Source organism: Cyclopterus lumpus, chromosome 13, assembly GCF_009769545.1.
Source record: "Cyclopterus lumpus isolate fCycLum1 chromosome 13, fCycLum1.pri, whole genome shotgun sequence".
NCBI lineage: Eukaryota > Metazoa > Chordata > Actinopteri > Perciformes > Cyclopteridae > Cyclopterus > Cyclopterus lumpus.
The window spans coordinates 6,638,180-6,664,536 of NC_046978.1; the positions used below are offsets into that span (position 1 = coordinate 6,638,180).

At 43.2% G+C, this 26,357-nt stretch overlaps 3 protein-coding genes across 6 annotated transcripts in view; 1 reads left to right on the top strand and 2 right to left on the bottom strand.

Annotated features, from left to right (window-relative positions):
* Positions 1-558, bottom strand: part of plch1 (phospholipase C, eta 1) — a 51,839-nt gene extending 51,281 nt beyond the window's left edge. For both annotated transcript variants that reach the window (XM_034547946.1, XM_034547948.1), the window contains exon 1: positions 351-558. The gene's annotated coding sequence lies outside the window, so the exon portion shown is untranslated. The remainder of the gene's footprint in view (positions 1-350) is intronic.
* A 1,704-nt stretch (positions 559-2,262) lies between these two features.
* c18h3orf33 (c18h3orf33 homolog (H. sapiens)) lies at positions 2,263-5,130 on the bottom strand. Of its 3 annotated transcripts, none has more exons than XM_034548375.1 (5): positions 4,959-5,130; positions 4,475-4,534; positions 4,051-4,210; positions 2,864-3,024; positions 2,263-2,726 (listed from the first exon to the last, which is right to left on the bottom strand). In XM_034548375.1, the coding sequence occupies exons 1-5, from the start codon at positions 5,094-5,096 to the stop codon at positions 2,466-2,468; spliced, it is 780 nt and encodes a 259-aa protein (XP_034404266.1). In that variant the 5' UTR covers positions 5,097-5,130; the 3' UTR covers positions 2,263-2,465. The 3 variants fall into 3 exon arrangements, with proteins under 3 accessions (XP_034404266.1, XP_034404265.1, XP_034404264.1); XM_034548374.1 differs by having other exon boundaries at positions 2,263-2,729; positions 4,959-5,119; XM_034548373.1 differs by having other exon boundaries at positions 2,263-2,750; positions 4,959-5,119.
* Positions 5,131-5,775: 645 nt separating this feature from the next.
* On the top strand, positions 5,776-26,357 carry LOC117741160 (mediator of RNA polymerase II transcription subunit 13-like). The gene is made up of 30 exons (XM_034547970.1): positions 5,776-6,643; positions 7,383-7,617; positions 8,565-8,733; positions 12,357-12,502; positions 12,619-12,816; positions 13,336-13,530; positions 13,622-13,778; positions 13,871-13,978; positions 14,068-14,784; positions 14,895-15,111; positions 15,493-15,520; positions 15,628-15,749; positions 15,924-16,014; positions 16,097-16,293; positions 16,384-16,583; positions 17,207-18,096; positions 18,216-18,383; positions 18,494-18,717; positions 18,836-19,031; positions 19,132-19,510; positions 20,459-20,675; positions 21,942-22,133; positions 22,266-22,489; positions 22,614-22,756; positions 22,848-23,006; positions 23,885-24,067; positions 24,165-24,310; positions 24,877-25,041; positions 25,235-25,335; positions 25,425-26,357. The coding sequence occupies exons 1-30, from the start codon at positions 6,578-6,580 to the stop codon at positions 25,555-25,557; spliced, it is 6,366 nt and encodes a 2,121-aa protein (XP_034403861.1). The 5' UTR covers positions 5,776-6,577; the 3' UTR covers positions 25,558-26,357.

The window sequence follows — 26,357 nt, forward strand, 5'->3', positions numbered from 1 at the left end:
TGTCAAAATAAGCCATGATTAACTAAATGTGTTGGGCCTGAACTTACCTAGAGGGGTACCAGAAAGATAAGGACTGACATGTCTTGAGTTTCTATATTACATAGCTGTGTCCAGGCACACAGGTTTAACAGGTGCACATTTGCTTGGATACTGTATACAGTATCCTGCCAACAGTACATTTAAAGTGACAGTTAACTGTATGCAGATTGCCACAGTCAGAAAAGTGCACAGTTAAGAGTCAGGAAACAGTGTTTTTAAGTTAGAAAAATGCACTTTGTGTTATATAATGTCACTGTCTTTCTCAAATAAAGGACTTCATGAATCACAACAAGCGTCACAGGTTTACTTACTTTTGCCAATTCAATTTCAGATTTTGAAAACCACGTTGTCAGCTTCCTCACAAAATATTGCCACTTTCACCAGAACAGCAGTCCTTCGGGCACTGAATGGCCATGGCAGCGGGCACAGATGTAGTGTGAGTCCATGATAGTCCCAGCAGTGTGGTTTCAAGGAAAGACAATGTCCCAACAAAGTCACTGTTGTGGGCCAGTACCCACCACCACCTCACGCACAGTGCCTTTTCAAACGACTACTACTAGTGTGGGACGAGTGGAAACCGGAAAAGCCTGGAATGGAATACGGAGTGGACAGTTTTACCACGAGAAATTACTCCTTCAATCAATCATTTAATTCAATACTAGGAAGACAAATAAATAGAAGAAAGACTATTTATTTCATTATTGTATATCAAGATGTAAGAACACTAACATAACCTTTTTTTTTTACCAGTATGTGACTATACTTAATTTGCATTCTTTAATATAATGAAATGTTACTTATCCTATATTCGACATCGATATCTTGTTTTAATTTGAACATTATTTTATCAAGTAGTATTTCAAATATGAAAAGTGGTCCTAAATCCTAACTTGACGTTACAACAGTTTCTTTTTAATCATCTTCTTGGGCCTTTGAATCTTCTTCAAGCATCAGTTTGGATAAATGGTGAGTAATGTACAATATACTGTATGGCAGGTAACCAAGCAGCACATTGATGACCATATTCCTACCTGCACAAATATTAAATAGCATTAAGGAAAAAAATGCAGTCACATACATTTTTACAATGACAACTTTACAACCTCCTCATTGAACAGCACTGATTCTCTGTGATCCTCAGCTGCAAAAGGTGTTTGCCCTTCCTTCCCCCCACTATCTGTCCCGTGGTTTCCCTCCCACTCCTCCCTCGTTGCCAGTTCAAAGTCTGGCAGCAACAGCCATCAGCCTGAAATGCACCTTACAATTTAAACCAGCCCACCAATCACAAGCCTCTTTGACCAGTAACAGTCGCTAGTAACATTTGCACAACAAAAGAGAGCTGATTCATCAACCCCCCTTTCGCCTCCCCTTTCCTTCGGTTCCTTTCCCTTCAACTGTGACTCCTCCTCTCCTGTCTTTGTGCTCGGACCCAAAAATCCCCTTCTACCCCTGTCCCCCTCCTCCCCTTTGCACTAATCTCCTTTAGCCCATTGGATTGACTGGTCGGTGCTCCCACTCACTGCATCGAGACCCCCTCACTCTGCACCCCACAGGACACACATTACAGTCTGGCATTATTTGCAGGCCCCCCTCCTCCTCTGTCGTGCTTGGTTGAAGCATGGATAGCAACCACAGAACACATGGAAGCACAAGGTGCAATTTTGGCAGTGGACTTGTATTGCACACAATAATGACAAGCACATAAAGGTAATCCTGGAAATGTGCTATGGGGATATATTCGTCAAGAGGGGTCCATTGTGTAACGACACCATGTGAAAGCGAGGCAGTTTACAGGCTTGGTCTCATTTCTGTTCTATTTTAGGAGTCAAATGTCTTGATCATGTTACGGCTAAAAGGGCCCACTTTGCAGGTCCCCCACACATACACACACGTAAGGCTCCCGTGGGGTTTGGGAGCAGCCATATAGAGTTTAGCCTTTGCTTTACTTTGTATTGTATTTCACATTTGATGTTTCTATAGCAACAGTGAGAGGGACCCCCTCTCCATGTTGAATACACCATTAAGATACCCCGCCTTCGTTTTGTGATTAGTGGTGAGTCCCACACACACACACACACACTGCTACAGAGGAGGCTGTGCTAAGCTGTGGTCTAATGGGGTAAGTGAAAGCCAAAGGATTAGTACCGGGGTTTGAAACATGTTTTTAATCATTTAAAACTTCTGTGAAACATAAACACAAAAATGAAATAATGAAAAATCAGGGAAATGTAGTTGTTTATATAGCATTAATAAGCATACCTATCTTACATGACAGATTAGTGATGGATGGTACATTTTATAACCCATGGGGAGATTGTTAAACTTCTTTTGTGTCAATACATCAGTTGGCAACAACCCGCATACAGACTAAATGACACAGATTATGTGCTGTCACATTTTAATTAAACAACTCTGTCTTGTAGCGATCAGTCAAAGGTCTTCTTCAAGATCCTCCTTATCAGTCTGAATAAAGCGTTGTCCATGACAACTTTGGAGGCTCTCTCCCATAGGCTGTCCTGCTTCCACAGTCCCCGCCCCTTCCTCTCAGCTTTGACCTCTGCCTTGTGCAGCCGTTTGAGAAGACGCCAGTAGAGGCTAGAGTCAGGCAGGACCCCGACCACGGGCGCGGTGCGAGCCAGACCGAGCCTGAGGACCTCTTCGTTCAGACAGTAGCTCCACATCGACCCCTGCTGGAGAGACAGCGAAATTACCTGATGGAATATAATCAGTCTGACATCAGGTACATTTACTATACATGTATACAAGTACTTGTTCAGCCACTGGCTGAGAGACTGACTCCACTCCCTTTGTCGTACTTACTCACCTTGCTTTGAGACACCAAACAGTGAAGTATGTCGTCTTCTCGGCTGATAAGTTTGAGCCAGACTGTTTGGGCAGGAGCCAAGTTCTTCTGCAGCCATACCCTGCCCTCTGGAGTCAACTCCACTCCTGCAAGATGCACCAGCATCGGGGACGTGCACCCACCTCAAGAAGACATAAAAGAGGCATTTACCATGCGTGTTACAGTAAAGCACAAAAATGATACGTTTTTTTTTTTTAAAGCTTATTTTGATAAATAGAAATGTGTTTTTCTCCAATAAGCTTTGGTGGATTCCACAAAAGAAAATGAACTTTTCAAATGTAAAATGTGGTCAAAACAAAGAGTTTAATAGTCAACAGACATAATAGTCTAAAATTGGAAAATATTAAGCTTCATATCAGTAACTATCTGAACGTAACAAGACTACACATTTGACCAGACATGTGATGCCAGCTTCCATGACAAACCAATTTTCAATACTGGTTAGTACTGCCACATTTGGTGTCGTGGTTTGGTTTTTAAGATTACATTTTTAGCCCTAACTGTGATTGTCCGAGGCCTAATATTAAAAATAGCACACGCCGACCAACCGCTATGAAAGAAACACAAGTAAATCATCTTTGTGCAAGCGTACGAGGCAATGGTCTAACCAGCTTTAACGAATGGGAGATCACAGAGGTAATATTTGACAAATAACTTGACAAAAGCCAATCTGTTTATGTCAGTCCTTCACACTGAAGCTGCTGATGGAGCACTCTATATAAAGCATAAGCTGCTTGAAGTTATTGGTCAGTGAATACCATAATTTGATAACACAGATAACAAGCTTACCTGTCGCTCTCACTCATGAAAAGATGATGAAATGCAACAGTCTGACGTTTACAAAGTAAAGATGTCACAATGACATTTTTGGGTATAGCAACCCACCTTCAGAGGACCTTTAGTAAACGTCATGCTGTGGAACTAACGAGACAGGCAGTGTGCTGATTGGACCATTTTAATTGTTCAGACTCTTGATAGGTTATTCTTGTGTATGGCGAAATACAAGCTGTACTATTCGTATATGTATGTATGTATGTGTGTGTGTGTGTGTGTGTGTGTGTGTGTGTGTGTGTGTGTGTGTGTGAGCGTATGTGCGTGTGTGTGTGTGTGTGCATGCCCTCATGATTTCAGTCAAAGGATACTCTTACCTTTGTATTTTGAAAGAAACGGAGAGACGACTGGCAGATAAATTGGGACATGTTCCACTTCAAGTCCTCTCTCTGTGATTGAATGAACTTTCCCACGAAGGCTGACGTTCCTCTCAATAAAACGAGCGGGGATCTCAGAAGCAGCTTGAAATGTGGTGACCTGAAGAGGTGGCCACGTTAAATTACAAATTCGTCTGAAAATGTCATTTAATTAACATACTACAAGTCTAATACTATTAGACGCAATGAGATTTTGAATTAAGTAAGTGAATAGAAGCTGATGGACTGCAATAATAGTTTTCACTTTACTGAAGAGTATTAGTGTCAAATTTGAACAAATGCTCATTAAATCCAAAACGTAACCGTTAGCCAAGTCTGTAATTTGGGGGCCCCTTTGCCCCAGTGTGGGCCTTAATTCTCTTACCAGTTTGATACTCCTTGCAATTACAATGACACCAGCAACTGCCAGTCCTGTGCTTATGTTCTGGTGAAAGACAAAAGAGCAATGCAGGGTTTAGAGTTGACAGGATAACAGTGATACCATCAATACAATTAAACACGTCTCGGATAATGACTATGAAAAAATACTTTACATAGTAATAGTTACAGAGTGACACACAGGGGCATATAAAAACCCACTGGGAACAACTGGTGACGCCTGACAGGATCCATTCAGTGTGGTGACACCATTTCGTACTTAGGAACAGTTTGGGAGGAACTTAGAAGATCCTGAATGTTGTTGTTTTTATATATACACGGTCCAGATTGTATGTTGTTTCATGGTACCTCCCACTGACAGATTAAACGTAGATGCACGTGGCTCACGTAGGCTACACTATGGCACTGAAGGGACTATATTGCATGCTCAATGTACAGTCAAATGTAGGCCACACAAAAGAGACTCCTACCCGCACAAGTGTTGAATGATCATCTGCAAACTGAGATATTAAAGACGCGATATTATGAGACGACGGACTTCCTTGATCTCTTTGTTGTCTGTCCGTGAGTCTCTCGTCAGTTTCTGTTTCTCCGAAAGACTCCGGCATGTTGTTGACATTTTCTATGCATCCGACGCCCCGCCTTTGTGGGCGGGACGTACAAGAGTATCGCTTAAGTCCCGCCCTGTGGTTTGGTTTTGATATGACAGGATGGCGTTGACGTGCGCATAATGTTGAATGCATAATGTTATTTAAAAAACTGCAATCATTTTCACTTGGCACTGTAAATGTCAAAGTTATTATGACAAAAGCTAATTTGAGCAAAATTATATAGTGCAGGGCAAAAGTAGTGCATGTCCATTGCAATTGAGATGATCGAACTATTAGGCCATAGCCTACCGGTGGGATCAGGTCCCCATCTTTGTCTGCACAACTTGACCTAGATAACTTCACACCTGCCATAGCTTATTTCAATGCACAAAGGAAAAGGCGCCGACAGAAAATGCAATGCGCTTCTTATTGATATGCATATTTATAATGATTTATATTTAGTTGCAAAACCGCACATGTGTCCCCATCAATGAAAACAAATGCAGTTCTTTACAGCAGTACCATGCGGCAGATGTTGCACAATGATACATATGTTTAGTAACAGACGTCGTTGAGGAGTGACCACTGACTGTATGACAGATGCACCGGAGCTCTCATCTTGTAAACTGTGAAGTCATGGAGCTACTTGAAGACGGATGACGCCCCCATTACCACAAATTGGCCAATAGGAGTCGAGAGGCAGAGCTGTCCTCCTGGCCGCCATTAAAGAATTCAATCCATGAACTGAAATAATGGAAATCTGCAGGACCCATGGATCAGGCAGAGAAAAGTAGCCGATGAGTAGTGTCGCTAATTAGGCATTTCATCTGTTTTAAGAGCAGTCTTACTATGACGGAGCACTGTGGTGGTTTTAGCGAAAAGGAGGGTGGTGTAGCTAATTGTTTTATTTAGCTAGCAAGCTAGCGCTGGAGCTCTGGTATGTTAGCTTTTGTGCTAGCAGGCTAGTAGAGATCAGGGGGAGGGGAGAGTTCCTCTGCTTTGAAATTGTTTCAGATCAGCTAGCTGGCATTAGCATTAGCACACCGGGGACTAAAGCTTTCGGGGTGAAGTTTTTTTTAAAGTTTCCGAGCTCTTGTGTTTATTGCGCATCTAACTTTTATGGTGTTTGATCCGACGTTAGTCCTGTCGGGATGATGTTCACGTTGACTATTTGGTGTTGAGGTAACGTAGCTTGCAAGCTTGCAGCTAACCAGATCAGACAATACGTCTCAAATAGGATTGATGAATCGAATAGCTAAACGCTCACAGTTGACGCTCTCTGGCTGTCTAACGTTAGCTTAGCACGAGTGGCGGCTAGCGCCGGGTAGAAGTTGTCCGGCTGACTAGCTGTAGCTCGCAGGAGCTAGCAAGTTGGTCAGCGCTTTAACGGGGTAATTAAGACAGAGCAGCGCTCCGCCGCAGACGTAACTACACCAGCTATTGCCTCCGACAGTGATTGAAACAATGGACTTTAACGTGACGACCACACAGTGAAAAGGATGAGTTCGTGCTTTGTACCAAACGGGGCCAGTTTGGAGGACTGCCACTCCAATCTCTTCTGCCTGGTAAGACACACACCGCTCGCTAGCGTTAGCTGTGCTAGAGAGGCCAGAAAGCCATTTTGGCTAATCAGGCAACAAGCTTTGTAACGTCAGTTGCAGACTGGCGTGTAGGCATCGGGCCTGCAACTTGCAGATCGTGATCTAACTAACTTTCGTAATACAGAAAGCACATACTGCTAATTAACTCTATTAAAGAAGTGCCCGTTAAAATGGCATGGTGGTGTGTTTACACTGCGTTGGTTAGAGAAATACTCAACAAGCATTAATGGTAGTAACGTGATGGTAACAGGTCAAGACGTAACAGGCGAATTATTGAAAGACTGTCAAAAACATCAAATTTGTTCTATAATTGAAGTGACACTGCAATATTAAATGATACACAGTGTGAAAGATAAGTAAAATAGCTGTTTTAAATGAGAGTGGTGTGTTACTAATAGTAATGAATAACTGCTGACTAAATTGCTGCATGACAGTTATGTTTGAGGCGTGATTGTGGTGTCGCGTGTCCAAAGTATTGAACAACTTTCCAAGATGCCATCAAGTTTTAGTTTTTAGCTTTAGCTTTTTTTCATTCATAGTGATTTTCTGTATGACAGCAGTCTGCGGCTTCTCATTTAGTTTGTGCGTGGAAGAGAGGACACACACTCACTCACTGTGTTATGCAGTCAACAACAAATGATTGTCTTAATGCTGTGCAGCTATGCTGTGTTCATTCTCACATTGTTTTTCTCCTTCTCTTTAGGCCGATTTGACTGGAATAAAATGGCGGCGTTTTGTGTGGCAAGGACCCACCTCTTCGCCAATCCTTTTCCCTGTGACCGAGGAGGACCCTATCTTGTGTAGCTTCAGCCGATGCCTAGCAGCAGATGTGCTGAGTGTGTGGAGAAGACACCACACTCCGGGTCGCAGAGAGCTCTGGCTTTTCTGGTGGGGGGATGACCCCAGTTTTGCAGAGCTAATCCATAATGAGCTCTCTAGTAAGTGCATGCAACATCTCCATGTTCATGAGAATTGGTCACACAAAAAATATATTTCAGTCCCCGGTGTAAATGGCAACAATATGTTGACATCTACCCTAAATGATCTGCACATGCACATACAATCTAAGAAGTTATCCCAGTGCTTTGGAATTAGGGCCTCAATGTTAACAAAACAATTAAATTGTGTAGTAGTTGATGTTATCAACAGCTGTCGTCAAAATTGGTCCATTTGTGGAAATGCTGTTCCGGTTTAAACATGTTTAGTGTTTAAAGACGACGGCAACCATTCTAGCCTGAGTCAAATAATTTGAATGCATAGGCTATCACAACTTATCATCAGACTAACTGATTTGTTTCTATCAGGTCTTATGACGTTTAATGCTTCGTGACAGAGGTTCATTTGTGTGTGGTAGCATAATAGCAAGGTCATGTGCATCAGAGTCACCTAATACAGTCTTGACTTAAGACAATGGTTTAGTTCTAGCTTCACATTTGTGAAGCAATTCCCCTTAGGGGCTGCCACACTGACCAGGTATTCTTTCTCCTGTCTTAAGGAGCTTCAAGTATAACTTGAAGACGGCACAAGTTGGTCAGAGAGGAACAACACATATTATTTCTTGATGAAACCTTGTTGAGCATAGCAGCAGTAAAAACAAAATCCATGGGTAGGCTTAATCCACGAAACAATTGTAAATCTTTTCACAATAACGTTTCAATTTATTTAAACAAAATGGTCAGATGTTTTGTCTCATAAGCTTTTTCAAATGTTCAAGTTGGTCACTTCAGTTATTACTGTGGTCAGTTGTTTACAAATCAAACTGCACCTGTATACAGGTCAGAATCCTTTAGCACACCACAGTTTACAATTGACACAAGACAGTTCTTCAGGAAAGAGAGAGGTCTGTTTTGATAGTATCTGGTTTAATGTATGTGCCTTGTTTCAGGTGAGGAGGATGGGGAGTGGGAGAGTGGCCTGTCCTACGAGTGTCGAACGCTCCTGTTCAAAGCCATCCACAACTTGTTGGAGCGGTGTCTCATGAACCGCGGCTTTGTTCGCATCGGCAAGTGGTTTGTTAAGCCATACCAGAAGGAGGAGAAGACCATTAATAAAAGGTATGCTCCACTTCCTTAGAGCCAACAACAATGTTATATGACAGACCATACATTTCCAAATTGCAGCCAAGACTCAACTAATTGTCAAGTTGTTAAGACAAGTTATAGCTGGGCTTCTTTCTTTTTGAATCTGTGGGAATTACCATATGTCTTCCTGTTGTATTGGTATTCAAAATGGTTATGCCTTACTCTGCTGTCTGTTGCTGTGGTTTTTCTCTAACAGAAATACTGTTTTCACTCACTGATGGACTTTAATCCTAACTCATTCTACTTTGGGCATTGTTAAATTGCTTTTAAAGAGTCTCAACATTTTCTGCAGATGTTTCACGACAAAATCCTTCCAGTTAAAAACGGGAGATTATGCGGCCTCTTTATCCTGTTTTACTATAAACATGCTGCTGCTAATATTATTTTAAGGTATCAATAAAGTTAGAAAACTTATTGTGAAGTCAGAAAATATGTCAGCTGAACTAGTGACAGCAAGGTTATTGCCATTAACGAAGCTTTGCACCGACATCATAGAGGTCAAGCTCACATGCATCTCACAGTAATTTGTTTATCACACAAAAGAAGCTGCACAATTACTGAAGACTGATGTGGCAGAAGAGCAGGGTGTCTACTTGCAAGCAAGGGCTGAACATTAGTCAGTATTTGGTCTGGGAGCACTTGTAAGGAAGCATTACAGTTGGTGGGGGTTTACTATCAAGCGTGACAATTGTTGGGAACAGTGTTTGAAACATGCATGCAGTATGTTATGCTTGTTTAAGACCGATGACTGAGTGTTTACTGCAGTGTGTGTAAAGCCTTACTGGGCAGATTTCTTCATTGTTCTGAAAGTTGTGCTTTAAACTTGATAACCTCTGGCAGCCTTTAACTGTTAAAATTACCATTTTGGTTCCAACTGGAGAGATGGTTCTTGCAACTGTTTCATTTCAACTGTGTTGTTATCAGCTGATAGTTGTTTAAGGGAATGAGACATCATCTTTTTACAAAACAAATTGCTGGAACAAATACACAAAAGGCTTTCTGTCAGCAGTGTAACTATGACACTAGACTGACTGCATATCTGCCGTTCTTGTAATCTGTGGTCAGTTGGAACTTGTGTTTATTAAGCAAACACGATTCATGTTGCTTGAAGTCACCAGAATCCAGCAATTTTCAGAGAACATTTTTATAGTTAAATCTTATGTGATGGTGTATGATAGGATTATTACAATGTTATAATTGCAGCATCAATGTGACACATTTTCCACCTAGTTTCAAATCGAGCAGAAGTCATCCAGCATGTTGCATTTTAGACTTGTTTCAGGTAATTGCATAACACTTCCAGGGTAATGTTTAATGTACTCACCTTTACAAACGGCAAGGTAGAACTGGGCTGTGTTGTAGAGATACATGCTTGAGATGAACCAACAGCAGCACATAAATAAGTAGTGGGGTTCTGCACAGCTGTATTTCCTTACCTCTTGTACACAAGGGTGGTGACATAGTTTTAGTGTTCCCTTGCTCTTCAATGAGGGGCCCGGTGTATCCTGGAGTTCCCTGACAAGCTCATTTGAGCCAGTACGTTTTGGCTCTGTTGATCCAAGCTGACTTGTGTTTGATGCACAAACCTTTTGACTCAATGAGAGTTTTAGCGGCTATATAAAAGAGTTGTTGGTATAGAACGGAGGTGACTTCTTGCGTGTGCGTGCGTGCGCGTGTGCGCGTGTGTGTGTGTGTGCGTGTGTGTGTGTGCGCGCGTGTGGCAGCGCAGAACAGCTAACATAAAAGTTTGTCAGTCTCGCTGTCGCCTGCTCTCTCTGGCTGGTGAGCAGGGCAGTCTTTGGAAAATGCTGAGTGTGCACTGTGGTTTTACAGCAACCATGTCAACAAGTACTATTTTAGTGCTTTTAGCCGTCTGGCCCTCCAGAAGTAGTTGGAACATAAGTATTAATATTATTATGACATTTCAGGACTAAAAAGATCGTCCATGTTTATGTTTGACTCATTGCAAGAAGGTTTTGTTAAAGGTTCAAATTGTTGAATCGGAGTGTGTTGTGTGCAGCATCTGATTAGAGGTAGATGAAGGCCCTCAAGTTCTCAGCTGAAATTATGATATGGCCCAAAGCCAAATATGCAAGGAAGGTCCCGGTTCAGTTCATGCCCTGAGATAGCTGTCACTGTTCAGTGCGAGTGTGGTTGGAGCAACATGTTATATATCAGTGATTCTCAAATGGGGGTACGTTTACCCCTGGGGGTACGTAAAGGCACTCTACGTGAGATTTCTTTCTCCAATCTATTTAAAATTAGCATCCATTCAAAAATCCTTTTTATAAATATTGAATAAAATGTATGGGCTGCACGGTGGTGTAGTGGCTAGCACTGTCGCCTCACAGCAAGAGGGCCGTGGGTTCGATTCCCGGTCGGAGCGGTCCTTCTGTGTGGAGTTTGCATGTTCTCCCCGTGGCAGCGTGGGTTCTCTCCGGGCTCTCCGGCTTCCTCCCACAGTCCAAAGACATGCTGCAGGTTAATTGATCTCTAAATTGCCCATAGGTGTGAATGTGAGAGTGAATGGTTGTATGTCCCTACATGTGCCCTCGATGGACTGGCGGCCTGTCCAGGGTGTCCCATTCGCCTTCGCCCTATGTCAGCTGGGATAGGCTCCAGCGCCCCCGCGACCCTAATGAGGATAAGCGGTATTGAAAATGGATGGATGGATGGATGGATGAATAAAATGTTAATACATTGAATTGTATATATTCTATATTAAATCAGACAGGCACAACGCTTTGTATTACTACTTTCTTTCAACCAAAAATATTTTGTGCTGGTTAGGGGGTTCTTGGCTGAAAAAATATTTCACAGGGAGTACATCACTGAAAAAAGGTTGAGAACCACGGTGTTATATGATATAAGTATATGTTTATTTTCGCTCATTTTTGGAACAGACAGTAGTGCAAGTATCAAAGACAGACAACATCCTTTTGTTCGAGACTGAGAGAATAATTTTCCCATTTGAAACTTTACTAAACTTATGTTATTTTCATTTAATTAGAATTTTCAATGCACTCAAACATGTATCACCCCAGAGATTGGCACATCTAGGGGATGCGGTCTCATGTGCGTTTGCAAGTTGGATCTGTTTCCATTCACACACCCGACAACAGTGGAGCGACACTGACCCATCATCCTTGTCTAATACACAACTCTATTTCTGGTGCTGCGACACCGTTTGATTTATGCTGAACATAGTGGGACCGACTCACGTGCCAATCTGCTTCTTGGGCTAACATCAGCATAAGTTGCCGATGGCTAAAAGCTTCCGGGCATAACTCGTGCTTGGGAACTTTGGTACAACATGACTTTGAGCCACGTAATGTGGAACCAATCTATAACCATGTAATGTGTGCGGCTGCATGCACCAGACCGTGATGTCCGGACTATGACAACATAATGTGAATACTCAAACCTTTACAGCCATAGAGACCACTCTGATAACCTCAATAGCCTGCAACGATCTACATGAGCTATTTGGTGCTGACTGCAAAGTAAACAGTTTTGTTTAAATAAATGATGTGGTTATGCTTCAGGATAAATCTCTCTAAACATGACTTGTCTCTTATTTTTGACTCGCCCTGCAGCGAGCACCTGTCTTGTGCATTCACCTTCTTCGTACACGGTGACAGCAATGTGTGCACAAGTGTGGAGATCGCTCAACATCAGCCTCTTCAGCGACTGAATGAGGAACATATCAGCCTCGCCCAGCAGAACTCCAGCCCTTTGCAAGGTAGGAACATACCAGCTGTGCGCAATGTTAAAAAAACCATTTCATGTCTTTAAAAAAACATTTTCCATTTGGTTTATTAGTTACCCACCGTATTGTGATTCCTCTCTGCACTCTAGTCATCCTGAGTCCGTACGGCTTGAATGGGAGCCTCACCGGTCAGGCTTTTAAGATGTCAGACCACCCTACTCAGAAGCTCATAGAAGAGTGGAGGCAGTTCTACCCCATCAGTCCCAATCCCAAGCAGGTCCAGGAAGACAAAATGGAGGATTCGGACTGGGAGGATGACTCCATGGCAGCTGTGGAGGTCCTTGTTGGTAAGACATCATAATGCTGGACTTTATGTTGACGCTATATTTTTCCTGGGTCTGACTGGTACAGACAGGGTGGCGAGTTGGAAAGGTTTGCGAAACTGTCCTTATTTTTGTAATGTCATGGGATTCATTGTCAAATTTTGTTTTGTAAATAAGTATTGCATTAACATTAAAAAAAAGAATGGGTGGTCTGGAGTTTACCACATAGCTGCAAGAGCTCAAAATGGAAGTCTCACTATTGCCTACTCCAGTTATCTTTGCCTGTTTGAGTCTCCTACGTGTGTGTGTATGTATGTATGTATGTATGTATGTATATATATATATATATATATATATATATATATACATATATATATATATATACATATATACATATATACATATATACATATATACATATACACACACACACACACACACATTTATTGGCTATGGAAATGGTTGGCTACATTACCAAAGAAATGGAACAAATCATATCTGCATGCAGAAGTTTTTGAAATCTATAATTGTGTTTGGTTGCAGCGGGAGTACGGATGGTTTACCCTTCCTGTCTGGTACTTCTCCCCCTGTCGGATCTCCCTGCTGTGGTCCCGCAGGGCTCAGTCAACACCTCAGGAAGCCTGTGTGGTGCTCCGCAAGGCCAGGCTTCTCACAGAGATCCTGCCATGTCCTCCGTCACTCTGACTCCTCCAACGTCACCAGAGGAGGCTCAGACTGGTAATACTTAAAGCTGCATATTCACCACAATCAAACTTTCTGAGAGATTCTGCATACTAAGTGTTCTTTCTTTTCTGCCCTTCCCGCATAGATTATCAGCCTTCCCAGAGGTGGCTCAAGCTGTCTTCTGCATCGGATGGCTACAGCTCTAACAACACTCTTCATGGGGGTAAAATCCCTCGCAGGCTGGCCAGCCAGATGGTTGAGTCTGTGTGGCAGGAGTATAACATTAACCGTACAGGCAACAAGTATGTTTAGTGACATCTCTTCCTCCGAATTACCAGTCAAATTAGTCCCTCCATGATGACTGATTATTTTTTAATTTGCCATTTTTTAATAGGAGGAAGTTTACTACCTTGACCAATGGGACCTGTGAGGAGGAGTCAGACAACACTGGACTTTGGGATTTTGTGGAGTGTACCCACAGGCCACATTGCAACTGCTCAAGGTATGTGACTGTAGATGTACTGTATGTTTATTAAAAGATTACAATTACAAGAAAGAAACTTGCAAGCCGTATTTGTTCTTTTCACACAGACATAAGAATCAGAAACAGCGGTCCAGCAGCACCTCAGGACATCCGCCTTCATCAGGCCAGCCTACCCAGCTGGCCCTGAAACACAAGCTGGGCGAGAAGCTTGAAAAGGGGGAGAAGCAGCAGAAGAGGCCGCAGATGCCTTTTCACCACCGCAACTATGTGAGCGAGGAGCAGTCTATGGAGCCACAGACCCAGAGGCTTTGTTTAAGATCACAGGAGGAGGGCTCATATCCCAGCCTGCACCACGTGGACACAGTTTCCTCCAAAGCCCCTACGCTGCACACGCACGGCCCCCCTGCAGACCTTGTCGGATCGCCGCCTCCCCCTCCACTCAGTCCACATCCCTGCGATCACGTAGAAGGGGACATGACTCCAAGTGAGATGAAGAATTCATCCACGCCCATTCACCAACAGTTCTACCCGCCTTCAGTGGAGCCCTGTCTGCTGCCACAGAAGGGCACATCTGAGGAACCTCAGCTGGAGAACATGCCTATGCCTCTGCCCTTCCCCCCAGCCTACAGTGAAACCTTAGAACCCACCGTCTTTGTGGGTTCCGCCATCAACCCCAATGAAGATTGCACCCACAACCCTTGGAAGTATTTCAACCTGCCCAGGAAGAAGGCATCCAACTTCCTGACTCCCCAGCTACCTGTGGATAAAATACGAGATGATTCAGGCAGAAGCGGAGGAACAGAAAGTGTTGTGTCTGTCACTGAGTAAGTGTTACGTTTCTCGTCCTCGGCTGCATTAAAACAAATGTAGTTGTTGGTTTAAACCAAATACCCATCTCTGCCTGAGCATCTCTGCACAATTTCTTTCTACTCAGGTTGATGTCGGGCTCCACGCATACCCTAAAGGTGTCCCAGGAGCTGATCAAGACCTACGCCCAGCGAAGAAACAGCCATCTTGCCTCTGCCACAGGAGACAGAGAATACAGTGATGAGCCAGACCCTTACGCATTTGAAGAGGGAGATGATGAGTTCAGCTTCACGGACAAAAAGGACAAGCCTGGAGCTGAGCGAGAGGGCAACAAGAAACACATGGTGGGTTTCTCACTAGGGTTGACATACCAGGTTGAGGTCCTAGTATGGCACAGGAGTTCATGCTCAAATCAGCTCCTATCTTCTAGTAAAGTACACACTGGAACCTGAGATGTTCAGCATCTGTGCTTGTCTGAAAGAGTTGGTTGAACCACAATATTTGCATTGACCAAAATATATGTTTTCATCAAAAATGGTCACGTACCAAAAGTCAGCATCAAATGCCTTTCACGTTCTGCTCTTGTTTACTTACTCCTGTCTCAGAAATTTACTGAAATCATAGTTTGGCCAGTTTCAGTCTGTTTCGTCAGTTACAGTTCTTTTAAGGCTGGTATCAGTCTTACCACAATAATTGTGATTGTCGTCTTCTTTTTTTTAATGCAGGTGGATGAAGATACTGGAACAGCAGATGGTGAGAATGCCTTCCCTTTGTTCGTTTGGCCCAGTGCTTTGACATTTAATTAGATTTAATGTTTGCAGTTGGGTGTCTTATTCAAGGTCAATATTTTTGCCTTGCAGATGGTCAGGGCCAACCGGGCAGTAAACCTTCAGCCTCCACCAGCCTCATCCACGAGAACGACTTGGCTGTGTCCTACAGTGACCTGGATAAAATCTTCAATTCGGATGAAGATGAGCTAGTGGTAAGAGCATCTCTATGGTTAACTATTGTTTGTTGAAAGTTGTACATCTTACTCTTCAGTGTTCTAAAATAATTGAGAGCTGCTGCTGATGGGGGGGGGGGGGGGGCTGTAAAGCCTGTAAAGCCTGTTGAAACATCGATATGGAAGATTTATATGTTTTTGCCGTCTGCACAGCCTGGATCCAAAAGAGCTGGTGTTGGAACCGAGGACAAGTTTGGCTGTAAAGACAATAAAGCGGCCTCGACGGACCCCCTGTCTTGCATAAGTAAGGGGACCAGACATCATATCACTGCTTTTTTGAGCCATTTATCATATGTTTCAAGAGTCATAATGTCTTAAATCTCTAGACTCGGCAGACCTGCAACAGATGTTTCCTACCCCGCCCTCCCTGGAGCAACAGGGTTATTCTCCCATGAACTCCGGGAGTAAGGATAGCCTGGAAACAGGGACGGGCCTCACCCTTCTGGATGGCAGCCAGTATAACAACCACTTCAAGATGGAGGTGGAGGAGGGATTCTGCAGCCCGAGGCCATCCGAAATAAAGGTATGAAATGTCGCACACCTGCAAGTGTAAAATGTTGCTACATCAGTGTACTTCACCATTTAAACCTTCTTCTTTTTTTTTTACTTTTAGGACTTCTCTTTTGTTTACAAGCCGGAGACATGTCAGTTGTTAATTGGCTGTTCAATGTACGCACCCCTGAAGATGCTACCCAGCCAGTGTCTGTTGCCGGTCAAACTGCCAGAAGACTGTGTGTACACGCCCAGCTGGACCCTGGGCAAAATGGAACTAATACCCCCAGTGACGAATGTCAATCTCCTCACCAAAGACAGGTTGGTGCATTTAGCATTAACAGTGGTGAAGGGGTCCATTTGGGGATGAGCCCACTAACTAAATTTGTGTTGTGCACCTTTTATAATAGATGCAGTCTCTTACAGATGCACATTATGTTTATTGTTTAAAAGCAACATATCACTTACTGTAGGTTTAGAATATCCTATAATGGTATAGAGATTCAAAAGTATTAACATGGCATTCAGTTTAAGGTGCTACTGGCATCTACAGCGATACATTAAATAGTTGGCAGAAAGATACGAAAAGGTAGTTTCTGTACTGTCATAAGTATTTATTATGATGTAATAAAAGTTTTTTGCTCACCTTTTGAAATAGGGATTTGAGTTAAGATTTTTTTTTAATTAAACAATTTTGGAGGATAAAACTTTTAAAGTATGTTAGTGGTGGAAATGGTTCAGCTGTTCAATGTAAATGATAAAAGATTTTAATAAAATGATTGTGCTCACTTATTTTAGTGTTATAGTGACTGAACGTACAGATAATAATGAATACTGACTAATATCTATTCTGAAAATAGCATTTGTTTTTTTTTTCTTATAGAAAATCCTTTTGAACCACATTACGAAACTAATTTGAATGCCTGTTTCTCTCTCTGTAACAGTAACGTCCCCAGTGTGGAGCCGGACTACAGCCAGACCTACACCCCTCAGACCCACACACCCTTCATTTCCAGCAGTGCCCCTCCAAGCAACAGCGGCACAGGCATCCTGCCCTCCCCGGCCACGCCAAGGTTCTCCGTGCCCACACCGCGCACACCACGCACTCCACGGACTCCCCGCGGCCCGTCAAGCGTCCAGGGTTCACTCAAGTATGACAACTCTGATCTTTACTCCCCTGCCTCCACTGCCTCCACTTGCCGACCTCTCAGCTCCGTTGAGCCAGCCACAGTACCTTCTATCCCCGAGGCTCACAGTCTCTACGTCACCCTTATTCTCTCCGAGTCCGTGATGAACCTCTTCAAGGACTGCAACTTTGACAGTTGCTGCGTATGCGTCTGCAACATGAACATCAGAGGAGCAGATGTAGGCGTGTACCTCAAGGACAATGGTGAGGCTCAGTACCCCTGCACTTGTGGCTTCAGCGCCGTCGCCAATCGGCGTTTTGGCCAATCGGCCGGGCTGTTTCTGGAGGACGAGCTGGACGTTGTGGTGCGAGGCTCAGACGCTAGTCGGGACACTGAGCGGTGTTTCGAAGAGCTGCGATCTTCCACAACGCACAAGGCTGGCAGCCTGACAGAGAAACCTCCGGATGAGCTAATTTTGCTGCTGCAGGACCAGTGCACCAATCCGTTTGCTCCAATGGCCGGCGTGGAGTACCCTAAGCAAGGCTCAGTCCCCAGTTCATTTCTGAGGGTGGAAGAGAGAGACTGTTATAATGACTGCTACATGGCTCTGGAGCACGGCAGGCAATTCATGGACAATATGTCAGGAGGCAAAGTAGATGAAACACTAGTGAAAAGCACCTGTCTTCATCAGTGGCCAAAATGCAAATGTATGTATTTTTGTATCACCATTTGTTTGTACTACATGCTTGTATTCTGCTTTCTTGTCCATTACTAACTTCAAACTTGGTAAGTTAAGACATTTTTATCTTTGTTTCCTTTTTTGTAGCGGCAGACATGAGCAAGCTATTCTCTCAGGACGTCCTGCGGGTGTTGTTGTCCCTCCAGCCTGTGCTGCAGGACACCATTCAGAAGAAAAGGAGTGTGCGCTCTTGGGGCGTTCAGGGACCGCTCACTTGGCAACAGTTCCACAAGATGGCTGGGAGGGGATCATATGGTACGCAGAAAGTGTACCTAATCAGTCTTATCTCTAGCAAAGTTGGAGATCTATTTTGGATTTTAAGTGATTGTTGAAAGGAAGATGAACATGTCGTCTTTTCACTACAGGTACAGACGAGTCTCCTGAGCCTCTTCCCATCCCCACTTTTTTGGTTGGTTATGAGTATGATTTTGTGGTGCTCTCTCCTTTTGGGTTGCCCTATTGGGAGAAACTCCTTCTGGATCCTTTTGGTTCCCAAAGAGACGTCGGATATGTTGTCATCTGCCCAGAAAATGAAGCTCTGCTCCGCGGAGCAAAGACATTCTTCAAAGATCTTAGTGCTATGTATGAGGTATGCGCCTGGCAGGAAATAAATCATCTTGTACTGACATGCCCACAAAAAGTGTTCATGCTCTCATGAAGTGATTCACAGTGTTTCGTTTTCACATCATCTCCCTTTTTGTCCTCAGGCATGCCAGCTTGGGCAACACAGGCCCATCTGCAAGAGTCACCCAGAGGGCGTATTGAAGGTCGGCACCACAGAAGGCAGGAGCATGACAGAGCAGCCCCTTAGTGACTGGTTCCTTAAGATGGCTGCCAAAGACGGAAACAATGAAGCCTTTAATAAGCTCAAACTCTTTGCTCAAGTGTGCCGCTATGATCTAGGTAACATCTTGACTCATGAATCTTAAAATCCCAATTTTGAAAGGAAAGGTCACATACTTGGTAGAAATGATAACTGATCATTTTCTTTTCCGATTGTCAGCTCCGTACCTGTCAGAGCAGTCTTTGGATAGCTCCCTATTGTCCCAGCGCAGCCCCGTTGTGGCCTCTTCCTCCTCCCAGACCTCCAGCTCTTCCAGCACCTCCTCAGGACCCCAGAGCACCAACACTACCAGCTCCAGCACCAGCTCTGCCCCGCCTGCCCAGATCAACAGCACCCCTCCCTCTTCCACCTCAGGCTCCCAGACTGTCGGGGGAATGGCTTCAGCCAAACCAAGCTCTTACTCGCCGTTTGGGACAGCAGGCTTGCAGGGCAGCACGTCTCAGAATGGACCCCAGTCAAACACACCAGGTGCCGGGGGACTGGCAGAAAATGGACCCTCTGCCAACCAGCCTCAAGTGCCCACTGAGGCGCCAGAGAGGTAGGGTACCACTATGAATCTTGAGTCCATGAATCTTCCAGATGGAGAGATTACATATTGTTGTTGCTGCTGATGGTTTTGATGGAGTACCACTACTCGCACGCATTTTTTGTTGTTTTGTTTAAATACTTAATACTACTGCTGACAACGCCCATACTCCCTATACTATGAGAAAAACCTAAATCAGTAAATTAATACTCATTCTGTCTGTTTAGTCAAAATACTTTCCCAGTTTGTATTGTTTTAAGCCGTGACAGTCCCTGTAGTCTACAGGTGTTTGACAGAGAGATAAATGTCACGCATCCGGTGTCACATATGTAAATACAGGACATTGCTTATCGCAGCCAATCTTTGTGTGTTGCTGTCAGCTGAGTTGAGTTGCGGTGGCACTCTTAGACAGCGAGTGGCCCGAAAGGATGCAGATGATAACCTTTTTCAGAACTATGAACATTTTCAACATACGGATTCATGACACTAGAATTCTGGCTTACCCCCAGTTGTTTACATTTATCTTGTATATATTATTCTAAACTTTATTCTGTTTAACAATGTTTTATTGGCTTGTTTTTAAGTAACATATTTTTTAGGTAATTTTCCAAAATGACTTTCCAATTAAAACTGCTCCAATATTCCCTTCCAACTGGCTACTCAACAGTTGGAGAACTCCTTTATTTGTGCTTTCTGTATAATTCTTCTGTACTGAATACTACATTCTGTTAGGGAATACTGCTCAGTATGTCAAATTATGTAATCACGCTACAATCGAGCATAAGTGACATTGGAAGACAAATGTGACATTTAATCTAGTCACGTTGTAATTTAGGTCTTTTGACATACTTCATAACATTGTTGCACACACACCACTCTTTTTCGGTTTGCCATTTTGTTGAGAAAATATTTCTCGTGGTTGTTACCGATTTAACTAAACCATTGTGTCTCCATCAACAGCACAATGGAGAGAGACAAAGTGGGGAAGCCAACAGACGGAGAATCCCACGCTGTGTCTTACCCGCCTGCCATCGTGGTGTACATCGTCGACCCCTTCAGCTACGAAGACGCCGACAGAGAGGTCCACTCCAGCGCCTACACGCTGGGCCTACTGCGCTGCTACATGGAGATGCTCCAGTTCCTGCCATCTCGCATCAGAAACGCTGTCTCCGTACAGGTACAAGCCAACATTACAGTCTTGGGGGGGTCTTTTAGTTTAGGAATTCATAGCTTAGTATTACTGGATGATTGAGGCGGTAACTGCAACACCTGCGATGGAGAGAAACATGATTGCATCAACATTCCATTTTGAAACACAAGAGGTGTGAATGCGCTGATGGTTTCAGCGTTATTCTTTAGTACAGCAATAGTAGAATAGAGTGGTTTTAATAACCTTCTACTTATGTCACCGTATATAACATCGTTTCACAGAGGCCCACTTTTGTTGTCTTTTTGGGGGGAGGGGGTTGGGGTTAGGGGAAGATAGCAGCTCATCAGTATATGCTACATAAAAGTGGTATACATGATCTGAAGATTATTACCTGAAGATGAGCTCAGCATTGTGTCAAGTTATTGACATGATTCAAAAGTGAAAAATAATTAGTGAAAGTGTATAAAGACGTAGAACATTATTATGGAAGTCTATAAATTGTTGCAGCATTTTTGGGGTTAATACCATTTGTCACACAGATTTGGTGCAAAGTTTAACCAATCCAGGGGAAAGTGTTAAAATAGAACACAGCCTAAATGTTGAATTTTATTTCACCAAAACAGGTTGAAGATGCATAAAATGTTTCTAATAATACCCATTAATAACAGCATTACTGCCTTAGTCTTTTATTTTAAGCAATGCTCCAGTTAAAACAGTATCTGAATGATGCTATACTTATTCGGTACCCGCTGTGCTTTGTCACTACTTGTTAATAAGCCAGTATACAGATTGAGATTCACAATGCAGCGGTACGTGTCTGCTGTTGGTTACGCCTCCTGTGTGAAAGGCAATTTACTCATTAATGAAAAATATAACCGCTTAGTTGAAGCTGAATATTCTTGGTGAACCCAGGTCAACAATCTTGAAAATGAAATTATGCTTACCAAACATTGCCTTTTTAGCATTTTATTTATTTGGTTTAATAGATAACCTTTTCTACCCAGGCCAGCTCGTCCCTTTTCACAAAATATTATATAATATAATATAATATATCTTTATGTATATTTCAAATATACCCATAATTTAACATAGGCTTTTCAAAAGCAACTAAAACACTATTATTAAAACTTAGCAAAGCGCTACAGTGAAGTGTACATGCAGAATGACACGTGAAGAAGCTGGCTGAAAATGGTACATATTCAAAAGTCGGTTGCTCTAAAACAGGTACAGACAACTTGTGTTTCCACAACCTTGTTTAAAGCCACTGTTGTTGTTTTTCTTGTTTCTTGTCAGATTGTTCCCTGCCAGTATCTGCTGCAGCCCGTGCACAGCGGGGAGCGCCATCTCTACGGCCAGCACCTCAAGTCGCTGGCCTTCTCAGTGTTCACTCAGTGTCGTCGGCCTCTGCCCAACTCCACCAACTTCAAGGCGCTGACAGGTTTTGGTCCCGGTCTTGCCATCGATATGGCACTCAGGAACCCAGAGGTAACTGGCACTCATATCTGCAACTGGTGTGGCTTCTGGTAAAGAAAGCCAGCCAGAACAGAGTCTGGTATTGCAATATGGTGTCCTCTCTTGTTCCTCCTTTTTAAACGGACACGTTTTCCTTCTGTGCAGAGACCCGAGTGTCTGCGTCTGTATACGCCACCTTTCATTTTGGCTCCTGTTAAAGACAAGCAGACTGAGTTAGGGGAGACGTTTGGCGAGGCATCCCAGAAGTACAACGTCCTGTTTGTTGGCTACTGTCTGTCCCATGACCAGCGCTGGTTGCTGGCCTCCTGCACTGACCAACATGGAGAACTGCTGGAAACCTGCATTATTAGTATTGATGTACCCAACAGGTATGTGCACTCATGAACAGAAAAATACCAATGCTGATATCAGTCCCCCAGTTTATCGCTAGTTTAGTTATTGATAAGATTGTTTCTGCATATGTGTCAAGTAAATATGTTGTGTCTGATACAGGGCTCGCAGGAAAAAGGGCTCAGCCAGGCGAGTGGGTTTGCAGAAGCTGTGGGAGTGGTGCCTTGGCCTGGTACAGGTGACATCGCTGCCATGGAGGGTGGTCATTGGCCGGCTCGGTAGAATGGGCCACGGCGAGCTGAGAGGTATACACATAACAGCAGTGTTTTGTAGAGCATGTCGTTTTTTACATGCATGAATACAAACTAATGAGCTCTTGTCTCGTCTCTGTTCCAGACTGGAGTATTCTTCTGAGCAGAAGGAACTTGCAGTCTCTCAGTAAACGTCTGAAGGAGACATGTAGGTTGTGTGGCATCTCTGCAGCTGACACTCCCAGCATCCTTAGCGCCTGTCTGGTTGCCATGGAGCCCCAGGGTTCCTTTGTCATCATGCCAGGTAAAAGAAAATGGTAACATGTTTATTAAGTCTTTGTAATGGAGAGCCCAGTTAAGTCTGTTTGTTCTCATTTCCCGATTTTGTGCCTCCTCGTCGAGGGAACAGGCATTTTAACAAATGAGACGTCCTCGCCTCAGAGCCATTGAACAATCAACATCAATTGAGTGTGATGTGTGTCACAGCTGCTTTAGCTGGCCTTTGTTTTGTTATAACTGCATTTCAGCATATGTCAGATCAGTGTTCATAACAACGGAAATGTTTGCCATTTGACACGTTTTTTGTTTTTTTGTTTAACACAGACATTAATAGACTTTAAAAAAAAATGTATTATAGGCTTTATGAACATTATTGTGTGAAGCTTAAATGTTTGTATGAAAGTAATATAGATATATGATTGAGTGATGTATGTTATATACACACTCTCACAGATAAACAGGACTGTACAACATGAACAGTTAATTAGTGCTGAATTTAAGAGAATGTTCTTATTAATATAATAATAATAAACATGTCAGGATTGTAGCAGGTGAAACGGAGCCTTACATAAACTAAACGGCAGAAGTTTGATCGCACATCTCATCATCCTAGACGATGACAACAATTTCTGAAAGCAAAAGGACCGGTTACATGTGAAGAGTTCAGCTGGGGTTTGAGATCATTGCGGCTGCGTGTCACGCCTCTTTACGTGTGCCAAAAACACTTCCGCAAAGGTAACGCCGTCGTTTCCTCGCTCACCGCTCCTCGAGATGCATTTCTTCAACGTGGTGCGCTGAGTTCAATTTCCGGGTCACAAGTAGGATGAGCGAGGAATTGAGGTGCCACAAAATGAGAGACCCACTGTTTGTCCAAATCTGACGGTGCGCCTTTTGTCTCTGCAGATTCAGTCTCGACAGGTTCAGTGTTCGGTCGCAGCACCACTCTCAACATGCAGACGTCGCAGCTGAGCACTCCTCAGGACACATCCTGCACACACATTCTGGTGTTCCCCACCTCAGCCATGGTGCAGGTTAACACCAACACTTCAGAACCCATAGACATCAACTTCAATCCTATAAATCCAGGTACGATCTGCAGCCAACAAATGCATCACTTTAATGTCTGCTTGCTTATCATCATCATCATAACCTCTGAGCTGTCTGCGTGTTTGTTTTTCTGCAGATGGATCTGATGGAATGGGCATCTTTGACCTGTTTGACAACGATATGGTGGATCCAGACCTCATAAACATCTTGCCCAACTCCCCCACAACCTCGCCTGTTCACTCGCCGGGCTCCCACTTCCACCAGGGGGGGGATGGAGGCAAGGTTGGTCACCTTTTTATAACTATGGAACAAAAGCCAATATTAAACGTCTATTACAGATCATGGTTGCTATGACGAGGACCCGAGAGCCGGTTTCAGGGTTTACAGTTGACACTAAAGCAGTTTTAGTATTCATTATTTTTTTGTTTTTATGCTCAAATTGGTAATTGAGTATAATTTACAATTTGGTTTCAAAATGTCCTATTATCTTTTATCCCTCTCATCTACTGAAATAAAGCCATTTCAAAGTTGTAATGTGACCCAGTAAGACTTCTAGATGAAGTTTGAAACAAGTGATTGGAAATTACTTATTTGAATGACAAATATGTGCTCAAACAATGAGGTGACTCTTGGGTAAAGGCAAAATGATTACTAGATTTGCCCCGAGCAAACTGTATAATGACCTGACAGTAACTCAGTTTCAGGAATTGGTTGCATAATTCAACCCGGTCCCTTCATATGTGGTGCCATAAACTGATAAAAGATAGCATAAAATAAACCTGGAGACAAGGAAAAGACCATTTATTTTCATAGTGTAGTTCATTAATTGTAGCCATGTTGTCTTTCAGGGACAGAGTGCCGATCGTATGGAGTCCCATGAGGAGGCTCTGAACATCCTGCAGCAGCCGATGGCTCTGGGCTACTTTGTCTCAACAGCCAAGGCTGGACCACTGCCTGACTGGTTCTGGTCAGCCTGTCCTCAAGCCCAGAACCAGTGCCCACTCTTCCTCAAGGTACATCAGCACTAGAAACTTTTGATTCAGTCACATTCATGGAGCGCTACAACTAATACTATGTAATAAATGTTTCACAAGTGACTATTAAATGCTTTATTACATCATCAAAATACTGTTTGTCTCAGGTCAGTGTCTCTGAATCTAAAGACTTGGATTTAATTTGGGTCTTGATCTTTCTTTCTTTCCCCAGGCCTCTCTACACCTGCACGTGTCTTCTGTCCAATCAGACGAGCTCTTGCACAGTAAACACTCCCACCCCCTGGACTCCAATCACACTTCTGATGTGCTCAGGTAAGAAGTCTGTTTACTCCAAGGTATGTTTAAAAAGAGAAGAATGATGCGGGATATGTATTATCTAAAACGCTGTTTCTGCGTTATAGATTTGTTCTCGAGCAATACAACGCCCTCTCCTGGCTGACGTGCGACCCTGCAACCCAGGACCGACGCTCCTGTCTGCCTGTTCACTTTGTGGTGCTCACCCAGATGTACAACTTCATCAAGAACATGCTCTGAACTCTAACGGGATCAAACTGCTGAGAGATGATTGGATGGCTCGCTCGGTCGAATCTTGGATTGCCTGCTATGAATAATCCCCGATTCCATCAGGGCAAATGTGGAGGGATCTAGAGACTCCTCCCCGGTGTATCTCACACAACACTGACTGACTGACTACAAGTCTCCAATCAATCTATCAATCAGATGCCAAGAATCCATTTTAGCATTTTAGAAGATCAAGGGACATTTCATAAAAGGAAAATAAATTGTCTTTTTATTGACTGTAGATTGCAATCTATGAAATTGTATCTTAATGAAATGCCTGCATATATTATTTATTGTAAGTTTTTAAATGTGGAATTTTTAATGCTTAATATCTTTTATATATTACAAATCCTAGAGGTTGTGTACATCTCACTGTAAAGGAATCGGTTTAAAAAGTGTAATTGTCTCAATTACAACACGGAAAAACCTGTTCAAGTGAATTTGCTGTAGATTGCTTTTAGAATATTATTTTTTCAAAGGGTACAGACCTTTTTATTGCCATGCTGTAAAAATGAAGTAAAAGCTGGCCTGGGCATTTGTGTCCCACCCAATGAGTGGATGAGACTTACCTCTCTCTCTGCTTTGGCTCCAGAGTCTCTCGCACAGTAACTCAATGAGCTCTGAAGAGGAATTAAAAGGTACATTGTCAGATTATATATTTTATATAACAGATTTAGGTAATTGTGTGTGTACATGTGTACATGTGTACATATAATTGTGTGCCGCTACTGATGGTGCAGCTTCTGTTTTAGGAATAAAGTGCGTCTACATTA